The sequence below is a fragment of the Macaca mulatta genome, chromosome 17, assembly GCF_049350105.2.
Source record: "Macaca mulatta isolate MMU2019108-1 chromosome 17, T2T-MMU8v2.0, whole genome shotgun sequence".
NCBI lineage: Eukaryota > Metazoa > Chordata > Mammalia > Primates > Cercopithecidae > Macaca > Macaca mulatta.
Window position 1 is genome coordinate 94,953,199 of NC_133422.1, and position 20,734 is coordinate 94,973,932.

The window sequence follows — 20,734 nt, forward strand, 5'->3', positions numbered from 1 at the left end:
GGGGTTTCACTGTGTTAGCCAGGATGGTCTCGATCTCCTGACCTTGTGATCCACCCGTCTCGGCCTCCCAAAGTGCTGGGATTACAGGCTTGAGCCACCGCGCCCGGCCAGAACTGTGTAGCTTATATAAGATGTGGCCATCTAGTTCTCAAGGCCCAGGACCAGGATGTAAGAAGGGAGGAAGAAGAAAAGCCAAAGGGAATCCTCTTCCTGTGTCTTTAGGAAGATCCTGGAAGATGCCGAAGCTAATTACTTGGTGTTGATCTGAAGTTAGACACTTAGCTAGGGAGACTTATAAGTATCTTTTTCTTAAGAAACCGTGTGCTGAGCTAGAACTAATTCTGTAGTACTGTAATACTGTAGTATGGAAGAAGGGGAAAAAGGATACTGGTAGAACAGTAAGAGTCTTCAGCACACTTGTCTTGTAATTTTCTGTTTCCTTGACTGCATTATCAATTCCAATTCAATTAACCTTCTGTTTTTAGTCAAAATCTACTCAAGTCTTACCTGGGATAGAAATCTTTCCCAGACTGGGAACTTTGAATCATAAAATCTGTTTGTTTTTTCTCTTTGTCTAGAAATGTAAACTTCTCATAATGAATACCATATCTACTTATTTAGAGAAAAAAAAGGAAAATTTACAGCAGTAGGAATCAAAATGAAAAAACTAGAACTCATCATTAATACTGACTTGATATGTATTTGTACACTGTGAAATGTTAAAATAAATGGAATGTGCAGTTTTCAGTCCCTAGAATAAGAATTGCCTGGGCACGGTGGCTCACACCTGTACTCTTAGCACTTTGGGAGGCTGAGGTGGGAGGACTGCTTAAGCCTAAGAGTTTGAGACCAGCCTGGGCAACATAGTGGGACCTCATCTTTACAAAAAAGTAAAAAATTAGCTGACTGTTGTGGTGTGTGCCTATAGTTCCAGCTACTTAGGAGGCTGAGGTGGGAGGAGTGCTTAAACCCAGAGGTTGAGGTTGCAGTGAGTCGAGATCATGCTACTGGATTCCAGCCTGGGTGAGAGAGCAAGACCCTGTCTCAAAAAAAAAAAAAAAAAAATTAATTAAAAAAAAAATAATCTACTAATGTGGTTTGAGGGCAATGCTAGTTAGGGTCATTCATATCTCTGGGTATCTAGCAGGGCTTTTGAAAAGGACAAAGGCAAAATCAAATAGGAGAAGGAGAGTTTCACTCAACTGCACTGAGATTCTCCAAATGTTATGATATTGTTAGTTGGTTTTTTTTTTTTTTTTAGTTGCATTAGTTTTGTCAGCCAATTATTATTGAAATGTCATCTATGTCTATACATTAGCTTAATGCAAACTATATTATTGATAAGATTCAAAACACTTGAACCCGTTATTTTATTCTAATGTCACCAAAAGGGAGACAGTAGGAAGTACACTTCCCACCTGTGAACTCTTCCCCCTCCCCCACCCCAGGCCAACTTGAATATATTCAAGGCTCTGAGTCTAACTAGCAATCTATATGAAATAGAAATGTAATGTGAGTGTTAAAAGACAACGTGGAGTTGCATGCAGTTGAACCAAGAATGGGAGGAATGAGACAGTAAAATGACCAGATCCTTGGCCAGAAAATGGGGAAGGGGGCATTCCAGATTAAAAGAGTCTTAAGATACAAAAACCAATCAAATGCAGTTTTGGACCTTATTTGGATCCTGATTCAAAGAAATCAGCTGTATAAAGATATTTATGAGATAGAGAAATTTGAATACCAAGTGGATATTAAATGCTTTTAAGAAGTGGATATTAAATGTTTTTAAGAAGTTCTTGTTTTTTGTATAGTTGTGTTACAAAAGAGTACTTTGTCTCATAGAAACAGATATGTATGTTTTTACAAGTGAAATGATACCTAATTTGAGATTCACTTTAAAAAGAATAAAGGGTGGGCCTGGTAGAGAAGTGGGCGTGTAGCACAGATAAAGCCAGAGTGGCTATGGATTAATAATTACTATATATTGGAGGCAGGTTCATGCAAGTTTATTATACTATTCCATAATAAAGCTTTTCTAGCATGCTGTCTCAATCCTGCTCATTTGAGAATAATTTTAACCCACAAGTAGAAAAGTCGTCAATGTTTTGTTCTCAGAGCCTTTCTTTCATAGAAGCAAAATCTGTGAAAATGCAGAAGTGGTTTGATGATATTTTTTCAGGGTTTGTTGAAATCGTTTTAGCTTAACTTGCCTGCCTGAAGGTGGGTTTGGTATCTTGAAGCCAAACCTGCAGGATTTAGTGGATATATTGCTGATTCTTGTTACTTGTGGCGGTTATGTTCTCCAAAGTCACCTTGATTACTGAATTAGTCTACACTGAATAATTGCCCCAGGGGAAATACAGTGTTAGGTTCCTGCGAGCCTTTGCTCATAACATTTTCCTCAGTGGATTAACACATAATTTTGTTTTATGTGTATTTCTTATTTAATATCTGTGGTTGATTCGTTAACAGTGAACTCACAATCCTGGCCAACAAGACTCTAACACATGCCTGAGTGAAGCTTATTCCACACACATTTTCTCCAGACAGTATTTCTTGGCCTTCTTGCATATGGAGACCCCAGACAGCACCTAAGCACAATGCTTGGAGGGCCATTTCACACAGTGAAATGACACACACACACACAAACACACACAAATGCAAAAAAAAAGTGACACTAAATAGACCTTGAAAAGGACGCTTGTTATAGTATGAGCATTGAAACAGGAAGGGAGAGCATCACCTTGTTCAGCCTTAGCATGCTGGAGTCTCACATTTTTCACCTCTTTGCACTTGTTCACAAAGGACCATGAAAGCGCCTTAAGTATTGATTTTGGGGTTACAAATAAATTTCAGCAAGTAGGCACATTTGTAAATATGGACTCCATGAACAATGAGGATTGATTGTGTATGTTAGTTTCTAAGAAGTTATTTTTCTCCCAGTTTTTGGCTCGAAGCAATTCTGAATATATATGTATATATGTTAAATATTAAAAGTTGAAGAGATAACAAGAATCAGCAATATATCCACTAAATCCTGCATGTTTGGCTTCAAGATACCAAACCCACCTTCAGGCAGGCAAGTTAAACTATATTTTGTAAATGGATTGAAGTTGCAGAGTAATGTGAAAAGTTCAAATGTTAGTTTTATACAAATCCAAAGTTGACTTATTTAAGCATGTTATGCTTAATAATATAGTCAACATATATTATAAAACGTATATAAAGCATCATATTTTGAATTCTTAAATTGATATAGATGATCTATATCTGAGTAAACTTTAAGAAAACGTTTATGTAATGCACACAAAAGATAACTTTATTTTTGTCCAAAATGTAGACAAACACTTTTTCTGTATATGTAGCATTTTTTTGGATGCGGAGACTCGAAGAGCAATGGGAGAACAAGCTGTAGCTCTTGCTAGAGCAGTAAAATATTCCTCTGCTGGGACCGTAGAGTTCCTTGTGGACTCGAAGAAGAATTTTTATTTCTTGGAAATGAATACAAGACTCCAGGTAACAACAACTGTTTTTTATTCCTCTCCATGCCTCTGTACTTTACCCTTCCTTCTCCACTCATTTTTGTTTTATAAAAGTTAAAAAATTAACTCTGTAAAGTGTTAAATATTTAGTTTTCTTTTCTTTTTTTTTTTTTTTTGAGACGGAGTCTCGCTCTGTCGCCCAGGCTGGAGTGCAGTGGCCGGATCTCAGCTCACTGCAAGCTCCACCTCCCGGGTTTACGCCATTCTCCTGCCTCAGCCTCCCGAGTAGCTGGGACTACAGGCGCCCGCCACCTCGCCCGGCTAGTTTTTTTTTTTGTATTTTTAGTAGAGACGGGGTTTCACCATGTTAGCCAGGATGGTCTCGATCTCCTGACCTTGTGATCCGCCCGTCTCGGCCTCCCAAAGTGCTGGGATTACAGGCTTGAGCCACCGCGCCCGGCCTACTAGTTTTTTTTTCTTTTTATTATTATTATTATTATTATTATTATTATTATACTTTAAGTTCTAGGGTACATGTGCACAACGTGCAGGTTTGTTACATATGTATACTTGTGCCATGTTGGTGTGCTGCACCCATCAACTCGTCAGCACCCATCAACTCGTCATTTACATCAGGTATAACTCCCAATGCAATCCCTCCCTCCTCCCCCTCCCCACGATAGGCCCCGGTGTGTGATGTTCCCCTTCCCGAGTCCAAGTGATCTCATTGTTCAGTTCCCACTTATGAGTGAGAACATGCGGTGTTTGGTTTTCTGTTCTTGCGATAGTTTGCTGAGAATGATGGTTTCCAGCTGCATCCATGTCCCTATAAAGGACACAAACTCATCCTTTTTTATGGCTGCATAGTATTCCATGGTGTATATGTGCCACATTTTCTTAACCCAGTCTGTCACTGATGGACATTTGGGTTGATTCCAAGTCTTTGCTATTGTGAATAGTGCCGCAATAAACATATGTGTGCATGTGTCTTTAAAGAAGACATTCATACAGCCAACAGACACATGAAAAAATGCTCATCATCACTGGCCATCAGAGAAATGCAAATCAAAACCACAATGAGATACCGTCTCACACCAGTTAGAATGGCGATCGTTAAAAAGTCAGGAAACAACAGGTGCTGGAGAGGATGTGGAGAAATAGGAACACTTTTACACTGTTGGTGGGATTGTAAACTGGTTCAACCATTATGGAAAACAGTATGGCGATTCCTCAAGGATCTAGAACTAGAAGTACCATATGACCCAGCCATCCCATTACTGGGTATATACCCAAAGGATTAAAAATATTTAGTTTTTATGCTTGTGCTAAGACATCTGTTAGGAATGACGGATAAGTATCCCTCTAAAGTTCAGTATCTAGACCTCTGCTTTGTCACTGTTAATACTTTATGTTGGAAATACCACTTTGTTTTTTTCTTGAACCTTTCTAGATGAACTGTATTTGTCAGTGTGTATGTGCTGTTAAGAGAAATTACTCTAGCTATTATAAGTAGGAAGTAATTCAGTGATTATAAAATCTTTGGAAGGATGGAGGAAGGAAGGGTACCCAGAGTGAACTTCCTGAGTGACCCCCACTGCTGTACCACCCAGCCAGGCTCCCAGAGGAACCGGCACCTCTGCCACAGTGAGGAGGTTGAGAATCAAGTGGCTGCCCTTGGAACTGTTGGCTTTGGGGGACATATTCCTTAGTTCTAACCAAATCTCAGGAAGCTACCGGAGTTGTAACTGGTGGCTTTATTTCCTTCCTCCTTCCCTTTTTTCTTTTGTTTAAATTGTGAACTATACAGAAACATACATAGAACACAGGTGTATAATTGAACATATTATTATAAAGCAAAAATCGATGTAAACATCAACTGGGTCTAGAAGTATTTACAAAACAGCCCCCTCTTTTTACACCAGCCTCATTTTCTTCCCCTTCTCAATGATTCGGATTCCCCCTCCATCTTCCCTAGAGCTGTCTCCTATCTGACTTCTCAGAACCCTCAGTTTTCATATCATTCTTCCTTTGAATTATACATACCTAAGCAGTGTTATTGCTTTTGTTTGTTTTTTAAAACTTTATATTAATGGGATTGTATAGTATTTATTCTTCTGTGCCTGGCTTCTTTTTTCAGCATGGTATTTGTGAGATTCATGCTATTTCATGGAACTCCTGTATGATACGTTTTCTAAGAAAATGCCACTATTTCTTTATCTATTAGATTTCTATAGATAGTTTATTCTAGTTTTATGAAATTTGTGTTGGTTTGCTAGGACTACCATAACAAATGATCGTAAACTGTAGCTTAACACAACAGAAATTTGTTCTCTTATGCTTCAGGAGGCCACAGTCTATCATGCAGGTTCCAGCTGAGTGTGTCCTTCCTGGGCGGTTGGAGGGAGAATCCACTCCATGCCTCTCTCCTGGTTGTGGTGTTGCTGACAGTCCTTGGTGTTCCTTGGCTTTGGCAGCATAACTCTGATCCCTGCCTCAGATGTCATGTTGCCTGCTCCCTGTGCATCTCTGTGTCCAGAGTTCCGGTTCTCTATAGGGACACTAGTCACATTGGATTCAGGACCCTTCCTATTTAGTACGGCCTTATCATAATGTGATTACCTCTGCCAAGATCCTGTTTCCAAGTAAGGTCGTGGTCACAGGTTGTAGGTGGATGTGAATTTTGACAGGACCCTCTTCAGTCCAGTACACCATTCAAACAACACATGTGGCCTACAGAGATAAATAAATCGTGCTTGCCTAGGACTGGGGTGGGTGAGTGGGGGAATTATGGGCTGATGACTAAGGGGTGGAGTAGGACAGGAGAGACTGAGAAAGGCATACTTATGCCTAAAAACAGTGTCAACTCTTCTTCTGTTAGGCCTTTGGGGGACGGGGTGGGTGGCAGGGCGTGTTGAGTCACTGCAGGCATGAGCTGGGTCGAGCTGAAAGCATTCCTGCTGTAGTTTTCACATGTGCACCAAGGGGCTGCTTGTGGGGTTTCTGCATGCCTGCTTCATCCTGAGCTTGAGGGCTTGCCTCTGACCCCGTGCTTCCTGGGAGCCGTGTCTTTATGCCTGTGCCTCTTTCCTAGGGGGAGACTCCCTTGGGCCCTGGTTAGCCCTCCCATGGGTGCAGGAGGGCTGTTTTCTGTTCCCTGTGCCTTAGTGGTAGACAGACCTTGTGTCCTTGAATTTTGAGGCGAGTTCCGCGGTGGCCCTGCCGCTCCCCAGCAGTTGGGAAGCTGATGGTCTGGGCTCCAGGTGGATTTCTACCTCTTTCCTGATGGTTATCTTTCGCATGCTGTGGCTTTCTTCATCCTTTTACTCTCGACCTACCTGTATGAAGACAGTTCATATGTGCCTCTGTAAGCAGTGTATAATTTTTCAGCCTAGTTTGATATCTTCGTCTTGTGTCTTGACCCTTTGCTCCTTAGAAAGTTAACAGAAATGCTGGTATATTTGAGTTTAAATTTCTAATTTTAAAAAATATTTTCTTCTTGTACAATCTCTGGTCTTCTTCCTTGTTTTTCTTTCTTTTGCAGTATTTATCACTTAATTTTTTTCCTGTACAAGTTTGGGGGTTATAAATATTTCTGATCTTTTGGTAGAACCTCTGCATTACCACAGGAGATCAAGACCATCCTGGCTGACACGGTGAAACCCCGTTTCTACTAAAAAATACAAAAAACTAGCCGGGCGCGGTGGCGGGCGCCTGTAGTCCCGGATACTCGGGAGGCTGAGGCAGGAGAATGGCGTGAACCCGGGAGGCGGAGCTTGCAGTGAGCTGAGATCCGGCCACTGCACTCCAGCCTGGGCGACAGAGCGAGACTCCGTCTCAAAAAAAAAAAAAAGAAAAAAAAGAAAAAAAAAAAATCTGATAACAGTATGTTTTCACCTGAGCTGCCAGACTGTACAAGGGAGCTTAAAACATTTAAAGTCCGTTTACTGTCTCCTGACTTGAGTACAATTATCCCTCAAAGCCATTTCTCTTATTATTTTAGTCATCATTCATTCCATTCCTCCCACATATTTACCTTTTGTTTGTCCTACTTTGTTTCTGGTAGTTTCTTTTAGAGGTTTACTTGTGACAAACTCTTTTTGTTGACAGCCAATGACTTTGTGTTGCCTCGTTCATGAAATGTGTGTTTACTCCTCTTAGGCATCTTGGCTGTGTGCAGTGGCTCATCCCTGTGTTCCCAGTGCTTTGGGAGGCTGAGGTGGGAGGATCCCTTGAGCCCAGGAGTTCAAGATCAGTCTGGGTAACATAGAACCTGTCTGTACCAAAAAAAAAAAAAAAAAAAAAGAAAAGAAAAAGAAATAATTAGAAATCTTAGTTTGGCTAGTATTTTTTTCAATTTATTGAAAATATTATTTCACTGTTTCTGGCGAGACTTCCCCACTCATTCTGTATTCTGCTTATTTGGACATAATTGCTTTTTGCTTTTGGTAGCCTTTATGAATTTCTGTTTCTCTTAGATTCTCTTTAACTTTTCGCTGATTTGCACACATGTGTACATGGAATTTATTGAATATTTTTTCTGTGGATTAACGTCTTTTAATATTTTTTTGGAAATTCTCCACCATTACTTCTGGAACAATCTCACACACACACACACACAAATGAATAAACCTATAACTTTCATTTTAGACCTCCTTAATATATCTCTTATGTTTCTTATGCCCTCTTTGATATTTTTCATCTTTTTTGGAAAATTTCTTCTGTCTTTCTTCCCTTCCCTTTTGCTGTATTTAATTAATCACCCATTGAGTTCCTGATTTCAATTGTTTATATTTCAGTTCTGAAATTTCTGTTTGGTTCTTTTAAAAGTATGATTCACTGACTTTTATCTTTTCTTGTCTCCTATTTGAATTTTCAATTTTGGCTTTTGTTTTTTGAACATAATTAGCTTATTTGTTTTGTAGTACGTGTCTGATATTTTGACATATGACGTCTTATGACTACTTCTGTTATCTGTTTTTTGTGCTGTTTCTTGGTTGTGCTGTTGATTTCCTGTTGGGCCTTGTTATTATACTGTCATATACAGTTATTTTAAAAATTGTTATTTTATTGATTAATTAAAACCCAGGATGATGGATTCTTTCTTATAGAGTTTTTTCAATTATTTTTTCTGCTGCATGCCTATGGACAGTAGTATTTTGTGACTACAGCAATCTAAGCTCAAAGTGTAAGGTTCCTTGAACTCCTGAAGGGATACACAGCCCAGTTGCAGTTCTAGAGAATGGTTGGTTTTATTCCAGTTCAGTCTTATCTGTAGGTTGCATTCCTTTATGGTGCCCACTGAAAGTGGGGGTAATTTATCAGGGTTCTTTGATAAACTGATACTTTTGGTGGCCTCCTGTCTTCATGGTTATGCTTTTGATTTCTTGACGCCACCAAAAGTATAGCTAATATTCATAGTCCTTTTTTCCTGGAATGGCAAATGACTTTAGGGCAGAAATGGTGTTGAGTGTTGGGTTTGCAAATCTGTGTTTTCATCTTGGTTTTGGCTGATTCCTTCCTATATTCTTACCCTGTGATGTTTTTAAGAAGACCTCCCGCATCTCACATTCCCCACCAATTGTTTTCTAGTCCCCAGTAAGCCCAAGTTCCAAGCTGATGGCTTTAGAGATACATTATCCCTATAGATTAAATAAGTTTGTGTCCTGACTTTCAACACCCCCCAAAAGCAGTGAGCGGGCGGTGGAATGACAGTCTGTGCATCACTGCTAGCTCACTTTTCCTTTCCAAATTTCATGCATATGCACTTGATTGACACATCCAGAACCTCATGCAGTCACATGGAAACCTCAGCTGTAAGGGAGTCTGGGAATAGGGTTTTTAACCGTCTGTATTCTGCAGTGTAAGAGTATACCTTAGAAGTAGTTTGGAGGGAAAGTTGACTGCCAGCCCACCATTTTCACATGAATATAATCACCACAATTTTAATCTGTAAGTTTTGTGTAAAAAGTTAAAAACATTGCTGCATTTTCATTGTAAAGTGTAACTATCAAATAATGGGGCTGATTTTCATTAAATGTGGCAGAAGTGATCTATCTAGATGCATTTTGAGACCAATATTATAAATACTTGCAGCATTTTTATAGATAGTAGCTCAGTAATTGTTCCTCAAAACTCATACTTCCTTTGAAATTACCTTTGTAGCCTATATTTTATTTTGTGACTATCTTTAGAAGTGACAGAATTTTTCTTTTGAAGATTAATTTGATTTTGATTAAAATATATCTTTATAACTAAGTATATTTAATTAGATAATTAGCTGGGAAATCATGTTTTTGGTTAAAGTGGAGACTTTATTTTGTCATAATGAGAATAACAGCTTATAATTTGATTTTGAAGACAATTTGAGATGACTGCAAAATATTTGTATTCTTTTCCAGACCCAAGGGATACAAGATTTTTTAATTGAGGTACTTATCAGTATTTATGGAATTAACAAATGGGCAGTTTGTTACTGTGTTCTTATGTTATCTTTTTTTCCCATTTGTTTTTGGCTCATTTATCTCAGGTTATAAGTTTGTTCAAGTTTGTGCTATGGTCATTTCTGTTATAAGACCCTATGGTTGAATTTGTTTTTTTAAACGAAGTCTCACTCTGTCAGCAGGCTGGGGTGCAGTGGTGTGATCTCAGCTTGCAAACCTTCGCCTCCCAGGTTCAAGTGATTCTCCTGCCTCAGCCTCCCGAGTAGCTGGGATTACAGGCGTGCGCCACCACACCCAGCTAATTTTTGTATTTTTAGTAGAGACAGGGTTTCACCATGTGGCCAGGATGGTCTCGATCTCTGACCTCATGATCTGTCCCCCCCACCCCCGCCAGCCTCCCAAAGTGCTGGTATTACAGGCGTCAGTCTCCGTGCCCATCCTGAAGTTGATATTTTTATCAAATAATTCTGTGCAGTTGGTCAAGGCTATCTAAGTACCTATGTTTTGTATATTGGATAGCTTGCTAGGAAATTACATTCCATACCCTCTACTTTATTTCATAATGGCCCCGGCACGCACGAGTATTGTTGCTGGCAATTCATATATGCCAGAGAGAAGCCAGAAAGTGCTTCCTTTAGGTGAAAAGGTGAAAGTTCTAGGCTTAATAAGGAAAGAAAAGAGTCATGTGCTAAGGTTGCTAAGATCTGCGGTAAGGATGAATCTTCTATCGGTGGCATTGTGAAGAAGGAAAAGAAATTGGTGCTACTTTTGCTGTCAAAAGTCAAACTTCAAAAGTTATGGCCACAGTGCGTGGTAAGTGCTTAGTTAAGATGGAAAAGACATTAAAATGTATGTATAAGACATGAGTAGAAAAGTGTTCTAATTGAAAGCAATCATATTCTATACTATCCACAGTTTCAGGCATTTACTGGGGACCTAGGAACAAGTCCCCCAAGGATAAGGGGGGACTACTATGTATGTAATTTGCTGGGATAATTTTAGTTTCTTATTTTATTGAATGGTAATACTCAGAACTTATAATACTTCATTTAAAAAAATCTAGTGATTCATAAGAGTCTACAATGGAAAAGTTACTCTGCATACCACACTTTTATCACAGCCATTTATTTTTCCTCTGTCAAAGGAACCTTTGTTTTTTTAACGTATTAATTTGGGAATATTCCATGCCTAATTTAAAGCATTATCTTTTTCATTTTGATGACTTTTAATAACGAGTCATAGGGATGTAACAGTCATATAATTTCACCAGATCTCTATTGATAATTTTCCCAGTATTTCGCTATCCCAAATAATGCAATTATGAGTGACCCTTTATATCCACTTTGCACGTGCAGAAGTAGAATTGCTGGGAATATATGTGCTTTTATAAATTAGCTAAGTTTTATCAGTTTACCTCTTAAAGGAGAGCTTGTTTCTTCTCTCCCTGGCCGAAAGTGTTTTTTGCCTTTTGATCTTTGTATGATAGTGAAAAATGGTATATTGTTTTCATTATTTATCATGATAAAGTTGAATTTTTCTTTATAGATTCATTTATATTTCCTTTTCTGGGAATTGACTGTTAGATCGTTTGCCCTTTGGGTTTTCTTATTGATGTGTAGGTATTTGTTTATTTTCGGGGGACATTTGTGGTATTGTCAGAAAGGAGTGGCTTTGTGAATATTTTCATAGGTCTACAGGGCAGGTGCTTTCTGAGCAAAGACCCTGGCAGTTGGATTAAGGGGTAGCAACCCTAAAGGCAGAGCCCTTGAAGCCGTTTGTTGACAGCCCAGGCTGGTAAAATAGAGACCTTCCCCTTCTCTGCCCCTCCCCAGAGAGCTGTGCTGCCTCTCCACATCACCTTCTCACCCCCCTATCCCCACCACCAAAAGTTGAGGAGGGGCAGATATGCCAGCAACTCTTCTACAAGCTCTGAGTTTGATAGTCTGAGCTTTCCTTTCTTTTTTTTTTTTTAATTATTTTATATATATATATTTATTTATTTAAAAAAATTTTTTTATTATTATACTTTAAGTTCTAGTGTACATGTGCATAACGTGCAGGTTTGTTACATATGTATACTTGTGCCATGTTGGTGTGCTGCACCCATCAACTCGTCAGCACCCATCAACTTGTCATTTACGTCAGGTATAACTCCCAATGCAATCCCTCCCCCCTTCCCCCTCCCCATAATAGACCCCGGTGTGTAATGTTCCCCTTCCCGAGTCCAGGTGATCTCACTATTCAGTTCCCACCTATGAGTGAGAACATGCGGTGTTTGCGATAGTTTGCTGAGAATGATGGTTTCCAGCTGCATCCATGTCCCTACAAAGGACACAAACTCATCCTTTTTTATGGCTGCATAGTATTCCATGGTGTATATGTGCCACATTTTCTTAATCCAGTCTGTCACTGATGAGCTTTCCTTTCTAGAGGTGCATACTCCTCTGCATGTGTGGGGGAAGCAGGCCATTAACTACACTGCCCCATGGGGAAGTGAGGTATGAGGAATGGGGCTAAGATGTTCTGTGAGTAAACAACTGCACTGATCTATGATTCAGCAAAAAGCTTTTTTTTTTTTTTAATATGATTTTCTTTTTAATTCTCAGCAAGGCAAGGTTCTTCTATAGAAGGGTGTGCCCTTACAGATGGAGCAATGGTGAGCGCACACTTAGACAAGGGAGGGAAAGGGGTTCTTATCCCTGATGCACATGGCCCCTGCTGCTGCGTCGTTCCTTTGTTGGCTAGGGTTAGACCGCACAGGCTAAACTAGTTCCGATTGGCTAATTTAAAGAGATAAATTGGATAAGGTGGAGGACAGTTAAGGGAGGAGAAACCTTTTTTTTTTTTTTTTTTTTTTTTAATGTCCTGGCAGGATAACAAATACATATATGAAAACATAACAGATATGATTTTTAGGTATTTTTCCTTATCTATTGCCTTTTTAACTTTGTATATATTTTTTCTTCTTATATAGAAAGTTTTTACTGGTATGCAGTTTAATTTTTAAATCTTCTCTTTTGTGATTTCTGGTGTGATATACTTAGGCTTTCTGTGCTCTATGAGAAATCAAACTGTTTTCTTTCATGTTTTCTTCAAATATTTCATCTTTCATGGTGAAATCTTCATTTGGAATTCATTTTATTTTATTTTCCAATGACTACCTGATTGTTCCAACAATTATTGAATAATCAGTCTTTTCTGTAATAATTAGAAGTGCTATCTACATTACATACTGAAATCACAGATGTATGCAGACCTATTACTTCACTCTTCTTTTTTTAATTTTTCTGCTTATTCATCTCCTAGCACCACACTGGTTTAGGTATTATAGCTATATATTATAGAACAGTATCTAGTAGAACTATTCCTTTCTCATGACTTTTATTTTTCCATATGAAAAATTAGCCTATAGATTAGCTTATTATATTTACATTTAACAGAAGAAAAAGAAATTAGAATGACGGAATTGCTGGACTATTAAGATAGATGTTTATAACTTTCCACAGATAGGTTAATTCCTAAAATATGTTCTTTTTTTCCCTTCCAGTGACATGGAACTAAAATATGTTGTTAATAAGAAAAGTGATTATGAAAAACATTTATATTTTTGTCATCATTTTTCTTCATATTTCAGCCTGAAAGGGTATATTGTTTCTTTTTTACAAATGTAATGGAAATTGGCATGCTTATATTTAATCCTGCTGTCTTTACTTCCTAACTCTTCATGTTTGCTTGTTTTATTATTAGTTCTATGTGATTGTAGCATTTCCTTTCTTTTCTGTAGGCATGGTTCTCCTAGAGCTTTCATCTTACTTGTGTATTTTATCTCTTTATGGTCACTGTCAGCATCTCACCATAGCTTCATGATTAATGAGTTCTTTATTTTGATTCATTTTATATAAAGTTAGGGTTTTTTAAATAAAAAATTTATTTTTTAGAGATACCTGTGGGTACTGTATTTGAATTCTTAAATGGGTAATAAGGTTACCCTTATATTTGAAATTAGAACTCAGATGCAAACCATTTGATACTGGTATCCTTCATGATTGTAGGACTTCAAACATCTTTCTGTGGTAGACCTTCAGAATTTTATGAGGGAATATCATCTATTAAAATTTAAGATTATCAATTGTTTTATTCAATTCCTCTATATATCTTTTCTTCTTTTTCTTTCCCTTTAAAAATTGAATCTGTTTAAGAAAGAGATAGGTGGAGTTTTTCATCATAATTTTAAAAGCTAACTTTATTTGTTAGAGCAGTTTGGGTTTATAGAATATATAAGTACAGAGAGTTCCCATATGCCCCTCCCTCACCCCACACCATTTCTCTACTCAGTGTCTCATATTAGTGTGGTGCGTTTGTTACAACTGATGAACCAATATTGATGCATTGTGGGTTTTTTGTTTGTTTGTTTGTTTGTTTTTAGAGATGGGGGTCTTGGTGCCACCCAGGCTGGAGTGCAGTGGTGAGATCCCAGCTCACTGCAGCCTTGGACTCCTGGGCTCAGGCGATCCTGCCACCCCAGCCTCCCAGGTAGCTGGGACTACAGGCACACGTCACCACACCTGGCTAATTTTTGTATTTTTTTGTAGAGACGAGGTTTCACTATGTGGCCAGGCTGGTCTCGAACTCTTGGGGCCTCTGTCTCCTAAAGTGCTGGGATTATAGCCCTGTGCCAGAGCACCTGGTGATACATTGTTTTTAACTAAAGTCTGTAGTTTACACTGAGGTTGCTCTTTGTGTTACACAGTCTGTGAGTTTGGACAAATGTATCTGCCATTATGGTATCATAAGAATAGGTTCATTGCCTCAAAAATCTTCGTATCCAAGACATCTTTGCATTTTTTTCCTTCTTTCCTTCTTTGGTTCTTTCCGTCTCTCTTCTTTCCTTTTCTTTCCTTTTCACCTTCTTTTCTTTCCCTTCCTCCTTCCTCCCTTTGTGTGTCTGTCTCACTTTCTTTTTTTTTTTTTGAGACGGAGTCTCGCTCTGTCGCCGGGCTGGAGTGCAGTGGCCGGACCTCAGCTCACTGCAAGCTCCGCCTCCCGGGTTCACGCCATTCTCCTGCCTCAGCCTCCCGAGTAGCTGGGACTACAGGCGCCCGCCACCTCGCCCGGCTAGTTTTTTGTATTTTTAGTAGAGACGGGGTTTCACCGTATTAGCCGGGATGGTCTCGATCTCCTGACCTCGTGATCCGCCCGTCTCGGCCTCCCAAAGTGCTGGGATTACAGGCTTGAGCCACCGCGCCCGGCCACACTTTCTTTTCCTCATTGTAATTTTCACACATACAGAAGTACTTCAGAATAGCAACAGTAGTAGAATAGAGCCCCAGGGATCTGCAACCAGCTTCCTATTTACTTCCCAGTGTTGTTTCAGGTATGCCTTCTTTTTCTCAGTTGTTCTTCTCTTGGCTGGAGTATTTTAACACAGATATCAGACATCATGTAATTTCACGTTATACTGAAGTATATGTCTTTAAGTTTTCTCTGCATTCCTAATGCATATTTTTACATATTTGTGTGCAGCGTAATTTGATGTATGTGGGTTTATGGCTCTTATACATGAATTCTGTGCCTTTTTTTCTTGCCTGAATGTTCATCTTGTTTAAATATTTAATCTCAAATCCTACTCTGACTCATATCATATTGTATCTCCTCCTTTTTTTTCTGGTCCTTTATTTTAAAGCCTTCTTTATTAGTTGTTTTGTTTTTTAGTTTAGAAAAAATTGTGTGTGTGTATGTATTTGTATACAGCGGGTCTCAACATATTTCCCAGGCTGGTCTGGAACTCTTGGGCTCAAGGGGTCCTCCTGTCTTGGCCTCTGAAAGTGCTGGGATTACAGGAGTGAGCCGCTGGCACCCAGCCTGAAAAAATTTTCTAAGAACCTAATCCAACATTTTCTTTTAGTGTGAAAATTTACTTCTTCCCATTTTAAATACTTGATTTTATTTATTTTATCTTATATTTTAAGTGTTTTTTTCTTGTCTTCTATTTTGTTTTTCCTCTTCTGTTTGTTGCTGAAATAATTGTTAATTATCCCTTTTGTTTCCCATTGATAATTTGGAAATTCTATTGTCCTTTAAAATTTTATTTATTGTTCTATTCAGACAGACGTTTTCTCTATCATTTGTAAAGATGATGTAACTAGTTCCCTCGACTTTCCAACACTGAAGATTTGCTAAGATAATTTAATACTTCTGAGCTATTTTTGACTTTCTTTTGTAGTTTATCTCTTGTGTTTCCAAAGACCTTTTTTAACTCCTGTGTGTACAGCCCAGACACATCTTTCATTATTTGCTGTATCTTCATCTTTCTTTTTTGAGATTTCTGCCCTAGTTCATTTGTTTATGTAGCGCATATTTTTCATGAAATTTCTTCAGTAGAATTTGTGGAGTATACGCTCTGAAATGTCACATCCTCAACTATGTTTCTTTAGCCCTGAAAGGGGAATACTGTTTTGATTGAGTACAGGATTCTTGATCAGGATTGGGTTTCGGTTCTTGGCTTTCAGGAGTATATGAATTTCAGCTGTGTTCTAGCTTCTAGTATTATATCTGGTGTCATTCTCATTTCTTTCCCATTAGAGATAATGTAGTCTTGCTGTCTGAAAGTTTGCCCGATTTTTTTTTTTTTTTTTTTAAATTTCTCTCTTTCTCTCTCTCTCTTTTTCTCATCCTGTCACCCAGGCTGGAGTGCAGTGGCATGACCTTGGCTCCCTGCAGCTTTGACCTCCTGTGCTCAAGCAGTCCTCCTGCCTCGGCCTCCCAAGTAGCTGGGACCATAGGTGCATGCTGCTACGCTTGGCTAAATTTTGAATTTTTTTGTAGAGACGAGGTCTCACTTTGTTGCCCAGCCTGGTCTCAAACTCCTGGTCTCAAGTGATCCTCCAGCTTGGCCTCCCAAAGTGCTGGGATTACAGGCATGAGCCGTTGTGCCTGGCTCTAATTTTCTTTTAATCATTGGAATTCAGGGACTTTTTTTCCAACCAGGATATGCCTTGGTGTGTGTTTGTATACGCTAACCCTGCCTTTTAGTCCATGCCCTTTTTCAGTGTTCAGGTTTAAGTATTGCTTCATTTCAGAGGAAGTTTCTTCTGTTATTTAACTATTTCTTTCCCTCAGCAATTTTCTTCTCCTTGTGAAACTTTTAGTTTTTGCAATTTAAGTCTACTGGATAGATTTCTCTTACGATAACTGTCATTTTGTATTTATGCTGTGTCTCTTGACATTATTTCTTTATTGATCTTCCAGGTTACTAATTCAGGTTGCAGCAGTGATTATCCTCTCCTTGAAGTAACTGACTACATTGTGCAATTGGGAAATCCCATTGTTTTAGCTCAGAAATTCTAATTGTGCATTACAGTTAGCTCTCCTTACCTACTAGTTCTGCATCTGTGGATTCAATTAACTGTGGCTTAAAAATTTAAAAATAAAATAAAAATATCAATTCAGCAATGAAAAAATGCCAGTAAAAACACCATATAGCACAGCAACAGCTTATATAGCTTTTATATTGTATTACTATAAGTAATCTAGAGATGATTTAAAGTATATGGGAAGGGCTGGGTGCTGTGGCTCATGCCTGTAATCCCAGAACTTTTGGAGGTTGAAGCAGGAGGATTGTTTGAGCCCAGGGGATCAGTGCTGTGATGAGCCATGATCATGCCACTGCACTGAGCTGGGGCGACAGATCAAGACCCATTTCTTAAAAAAAAGAAAAGGGTACGGGTCGTTTGATATGCATAGGTTAGATGCAAATACCGTGTTATTTTCTATCAGGGACCTGGGCATCTGTAGAGTTTGGTATTCACAGGGGTCCTGGGACCAATCCCCTGGGGAAATGGAAGGAGGACACGGGGTGTGTGTGCACATGCACGTATGTGCATTGCTACTCCTTAAGTTTTTAAGTGCCTTTACTGCTTTTTGGGTAAAGTTGTATTTTCCCTGTCCTTCAGCAGCTCTGTTTCACTTGGCCTGTGTAATCAGTATTCTGAATGTTTTTTTCTTTCTCGTGGTAGTAATCCCCCTGCTGTGGTTTTGCTGTGGTTGTTTGGGGGTTATCAATACTGAGTTCTGCTTCTTGAACTATTCTAAGTGACAGCAGCCCTTCAAATGGTTGAAGACACAACCATATCTCCTCCAGAGGCCTGGAAGAGCATATGTCTCCTAGCATTCTCATCTCAAGGACAGAATTGAGCTAATTTTTATTGACTACTTGGATTCCTGGGCAAAGAGACCATGGACCCATCTGGAGCCTTTATTGACTTTTCCCCCGAGGTCCATGACTCTTTGCAGGCCAATCTATGTCCTTGATGTGTTCCTTTCACATTCTTCCCCTAGAGTTCTCTGAAGCTAGTCTCCAGTTTTCATTCAGCCAGAGAGGGAGAAGAGCCTGTTCCCAGTTCTTGGCTCTCATCTTCTCCCTCGATCTTGGTGCTTCCCGTGTCCTCAGCTGCTTGTTAACTCTGGGGAGATAGACAGCATGGAGTTTGGAGTGGAGAGGTGGGAGCCAGGCTGGTTTTGACAGGATCCCAAAGCAGGAATAGCTAACCTGGGTTATCTGGATCTCTCACGAGCTTTAGGGAAGTCTGTAAACCCTATGAAGTCAGATATATAGTTTTTTGTGGAGACATTCAGTGAGATTCAAAATTGTAAAATGTTTTAGAACAACTGTAACTGACTAATGGAGAACTCATTTAATCATTGTTTTTCTTAATTGCAAACATCTACTATTTTCACTCAGAGCAAGTAAATTCTAGTTCTCTTCCTACTTAGCTGTATGACCATAGGCAAGTTCCTTAACTTCTGTATGTTTTGATTTCCTCATTAGTAAAATGACATTAATTGTAGCATTTGCTATATAGGATTGTCAGCATTAAATGAGTTAATATAGTTTAAATATTCAAATTAGTACCTGGTTTATACTGAGCACACATTCTTTCTGCTAACTGTGAGTATCTTATCCATAACATTTGCATGCTGTTTGTTATATATTGGTTGACATTTTTACTCTTACTGTTGTCATTATTATTAACATTATTGCTATTGCTATTGTCGTTAATATAAAGCCTGTCTGACATCTGAAAAGATGGCAGACTTAGCCACATATTAAATAATAACTGTCTCTCATTCTCTTGTCAGTTAACTGCAAAATTATTGTTACATGTGAACAAACATATTTGAAATATTAACTACTTTTAAAGAGACCTCCTTTTTGTTTTTTTTTTTTTTTTGAGACGGAGTCTCGCTCTGTCGCCCAGGCTGGAGTGCAGTGGCCGGATCTCAGCTCACTGCAAGCTCCGCCTCCTGGGTTTATGCCATTCTCCTGCCTCAGCCTCCGGAGTAGCTGGGACTACAGGCGCCCGCCACCTCGCCCGGTTAGTTTTTTTTTTTTTAATATTTTTTAGTAGAGACGGGGTTTCACCGTGTTCGCCAGGATGGTCTCGATCTCCTGACCTCGTGATCCGCCCGTCTCGGCCTCCCAAAGTGCTGGGATTACAGGCTTGAGCCACCGCGCCCGGCCGAGACCTCCTTTTTGTTAAAGGGTGTTTGTGTAAGAAGAGTCTGGGAGGAAAAATGGAAACTGAAATCTTTTCTTCCAAAAATGAAGCTGATAGAGAAAAGTATTTACTACATGGCTTAGGCCTTTGTGTTAAGATTAATATTAGGACCCTTAATAATACACATTTCCAAATTCGTGTATGTGTATGTGTGTGTGTGTGTGTGTGTGTGTGTGTGTGTATGTGTGTATGTGTGTGTGTAATTAATTTCCAGATGCTAGGTTTTTTTAGATTTAAATTTTTTGGAAAAGCAACCTCTGTATAGTCTACAAAGGCTATAGAAGTTAGAAAATTCCCAAATAGAAAGGAATAAAATCTTAATAAGTAATTAAAACCCCAAACATGGTCAGTCAGCTGTCCATATCTTTGAGAACAGACGGGTAAACTGTCCCACTTTTGTTAGCCTTAGTCAGTTGCTTATATTGATTGGTGCAGTGGAGGAGGAATCTCCTCTTACCATGGAAGGAAAGGTACAGTGCGATTGTTGAATTCTATGAGGGCCACACACTCTAATCTCATCAGGGAGAATTCTGCATCACAGGGAACCTTTATATCCAGAAGGATTTCAGAAACTTTTCTTGCAACTTGATTTTGCCCTTGGGTGTTGCATTTGTTTAAAAATTAAAAACTACTGCAACCTAAATTCTGGTTTATAACAATTGACTATAATTGAAAAAATACCATATTCTAATTTCAGAGTAGTTTTGGATTAAAAAAAATATTTCTAGACTTGCCAGATGAAAAGATTTTGGTCTTTTATGGAGTTGGAGTGTTTGGTAGAAAGAATGAGGAGAAATTATTGGGAAAAGGATTTCTAACTAATTGTAAAATTTCATTCGTGTCAGAAGGGACATTTTGGATGTGAGCAAATGTTGACCTTTTTGATTATATTTAAAGTGATAGAGGCCAGGGCTCTCAGGCTGTTTAGAGTAGGCCAGAGTTGGGCTGTTTGGGCATATTTTGTGCTGGGAAACTGAGGATGGAAGGTATGATGTGTTATACTCTTCCTTATTATTTACTGAACCTTAGTAGAAAGTTGAAGGAAAGAAGTTTTTGGTGTACAGATATGTATAGGTAAGCCTTTCAGGCACTTACAATTGGGATTTTGTTTTAAAGCATATTGTAAACGATCTTGCTGTCTGAGTTCTGGACTCTTGATCTATGTTTAACTTTTTAAAACTGGTCTTTGTATTAGTTTGCTAGGGCTGCCATAACAAAGTATCATACACTGGCGTGGCTGAAACAACAAAAATGT

General features: G+C 38.9%; 1 protein-coding gene across 2 annotated transcripts in view; it reads left to right on the forward strand.

The window, feature by feature from the left end:
• The window catches only part of PCCA (propionyl-CoA carboxylase subunit alpha), a 436,739-nt gene that overhangs the window by 172,625 nt on the left and 243,380 nt on the right, over positions 1-20,734 (forward strand). For both annotated transcript variants that reach the window (XM_001092670.5, XM_015121385.3), the window contains exon 12: positions 3,366-3,516. In XM_001092670.5, coding sequence (XP_001092670.3) covers positions 3,366-3,516 — 151 coding nt within the window. The remainder of the gene's footprint in view (positions 1-3,365; positions 3,517-20,734) is intronic.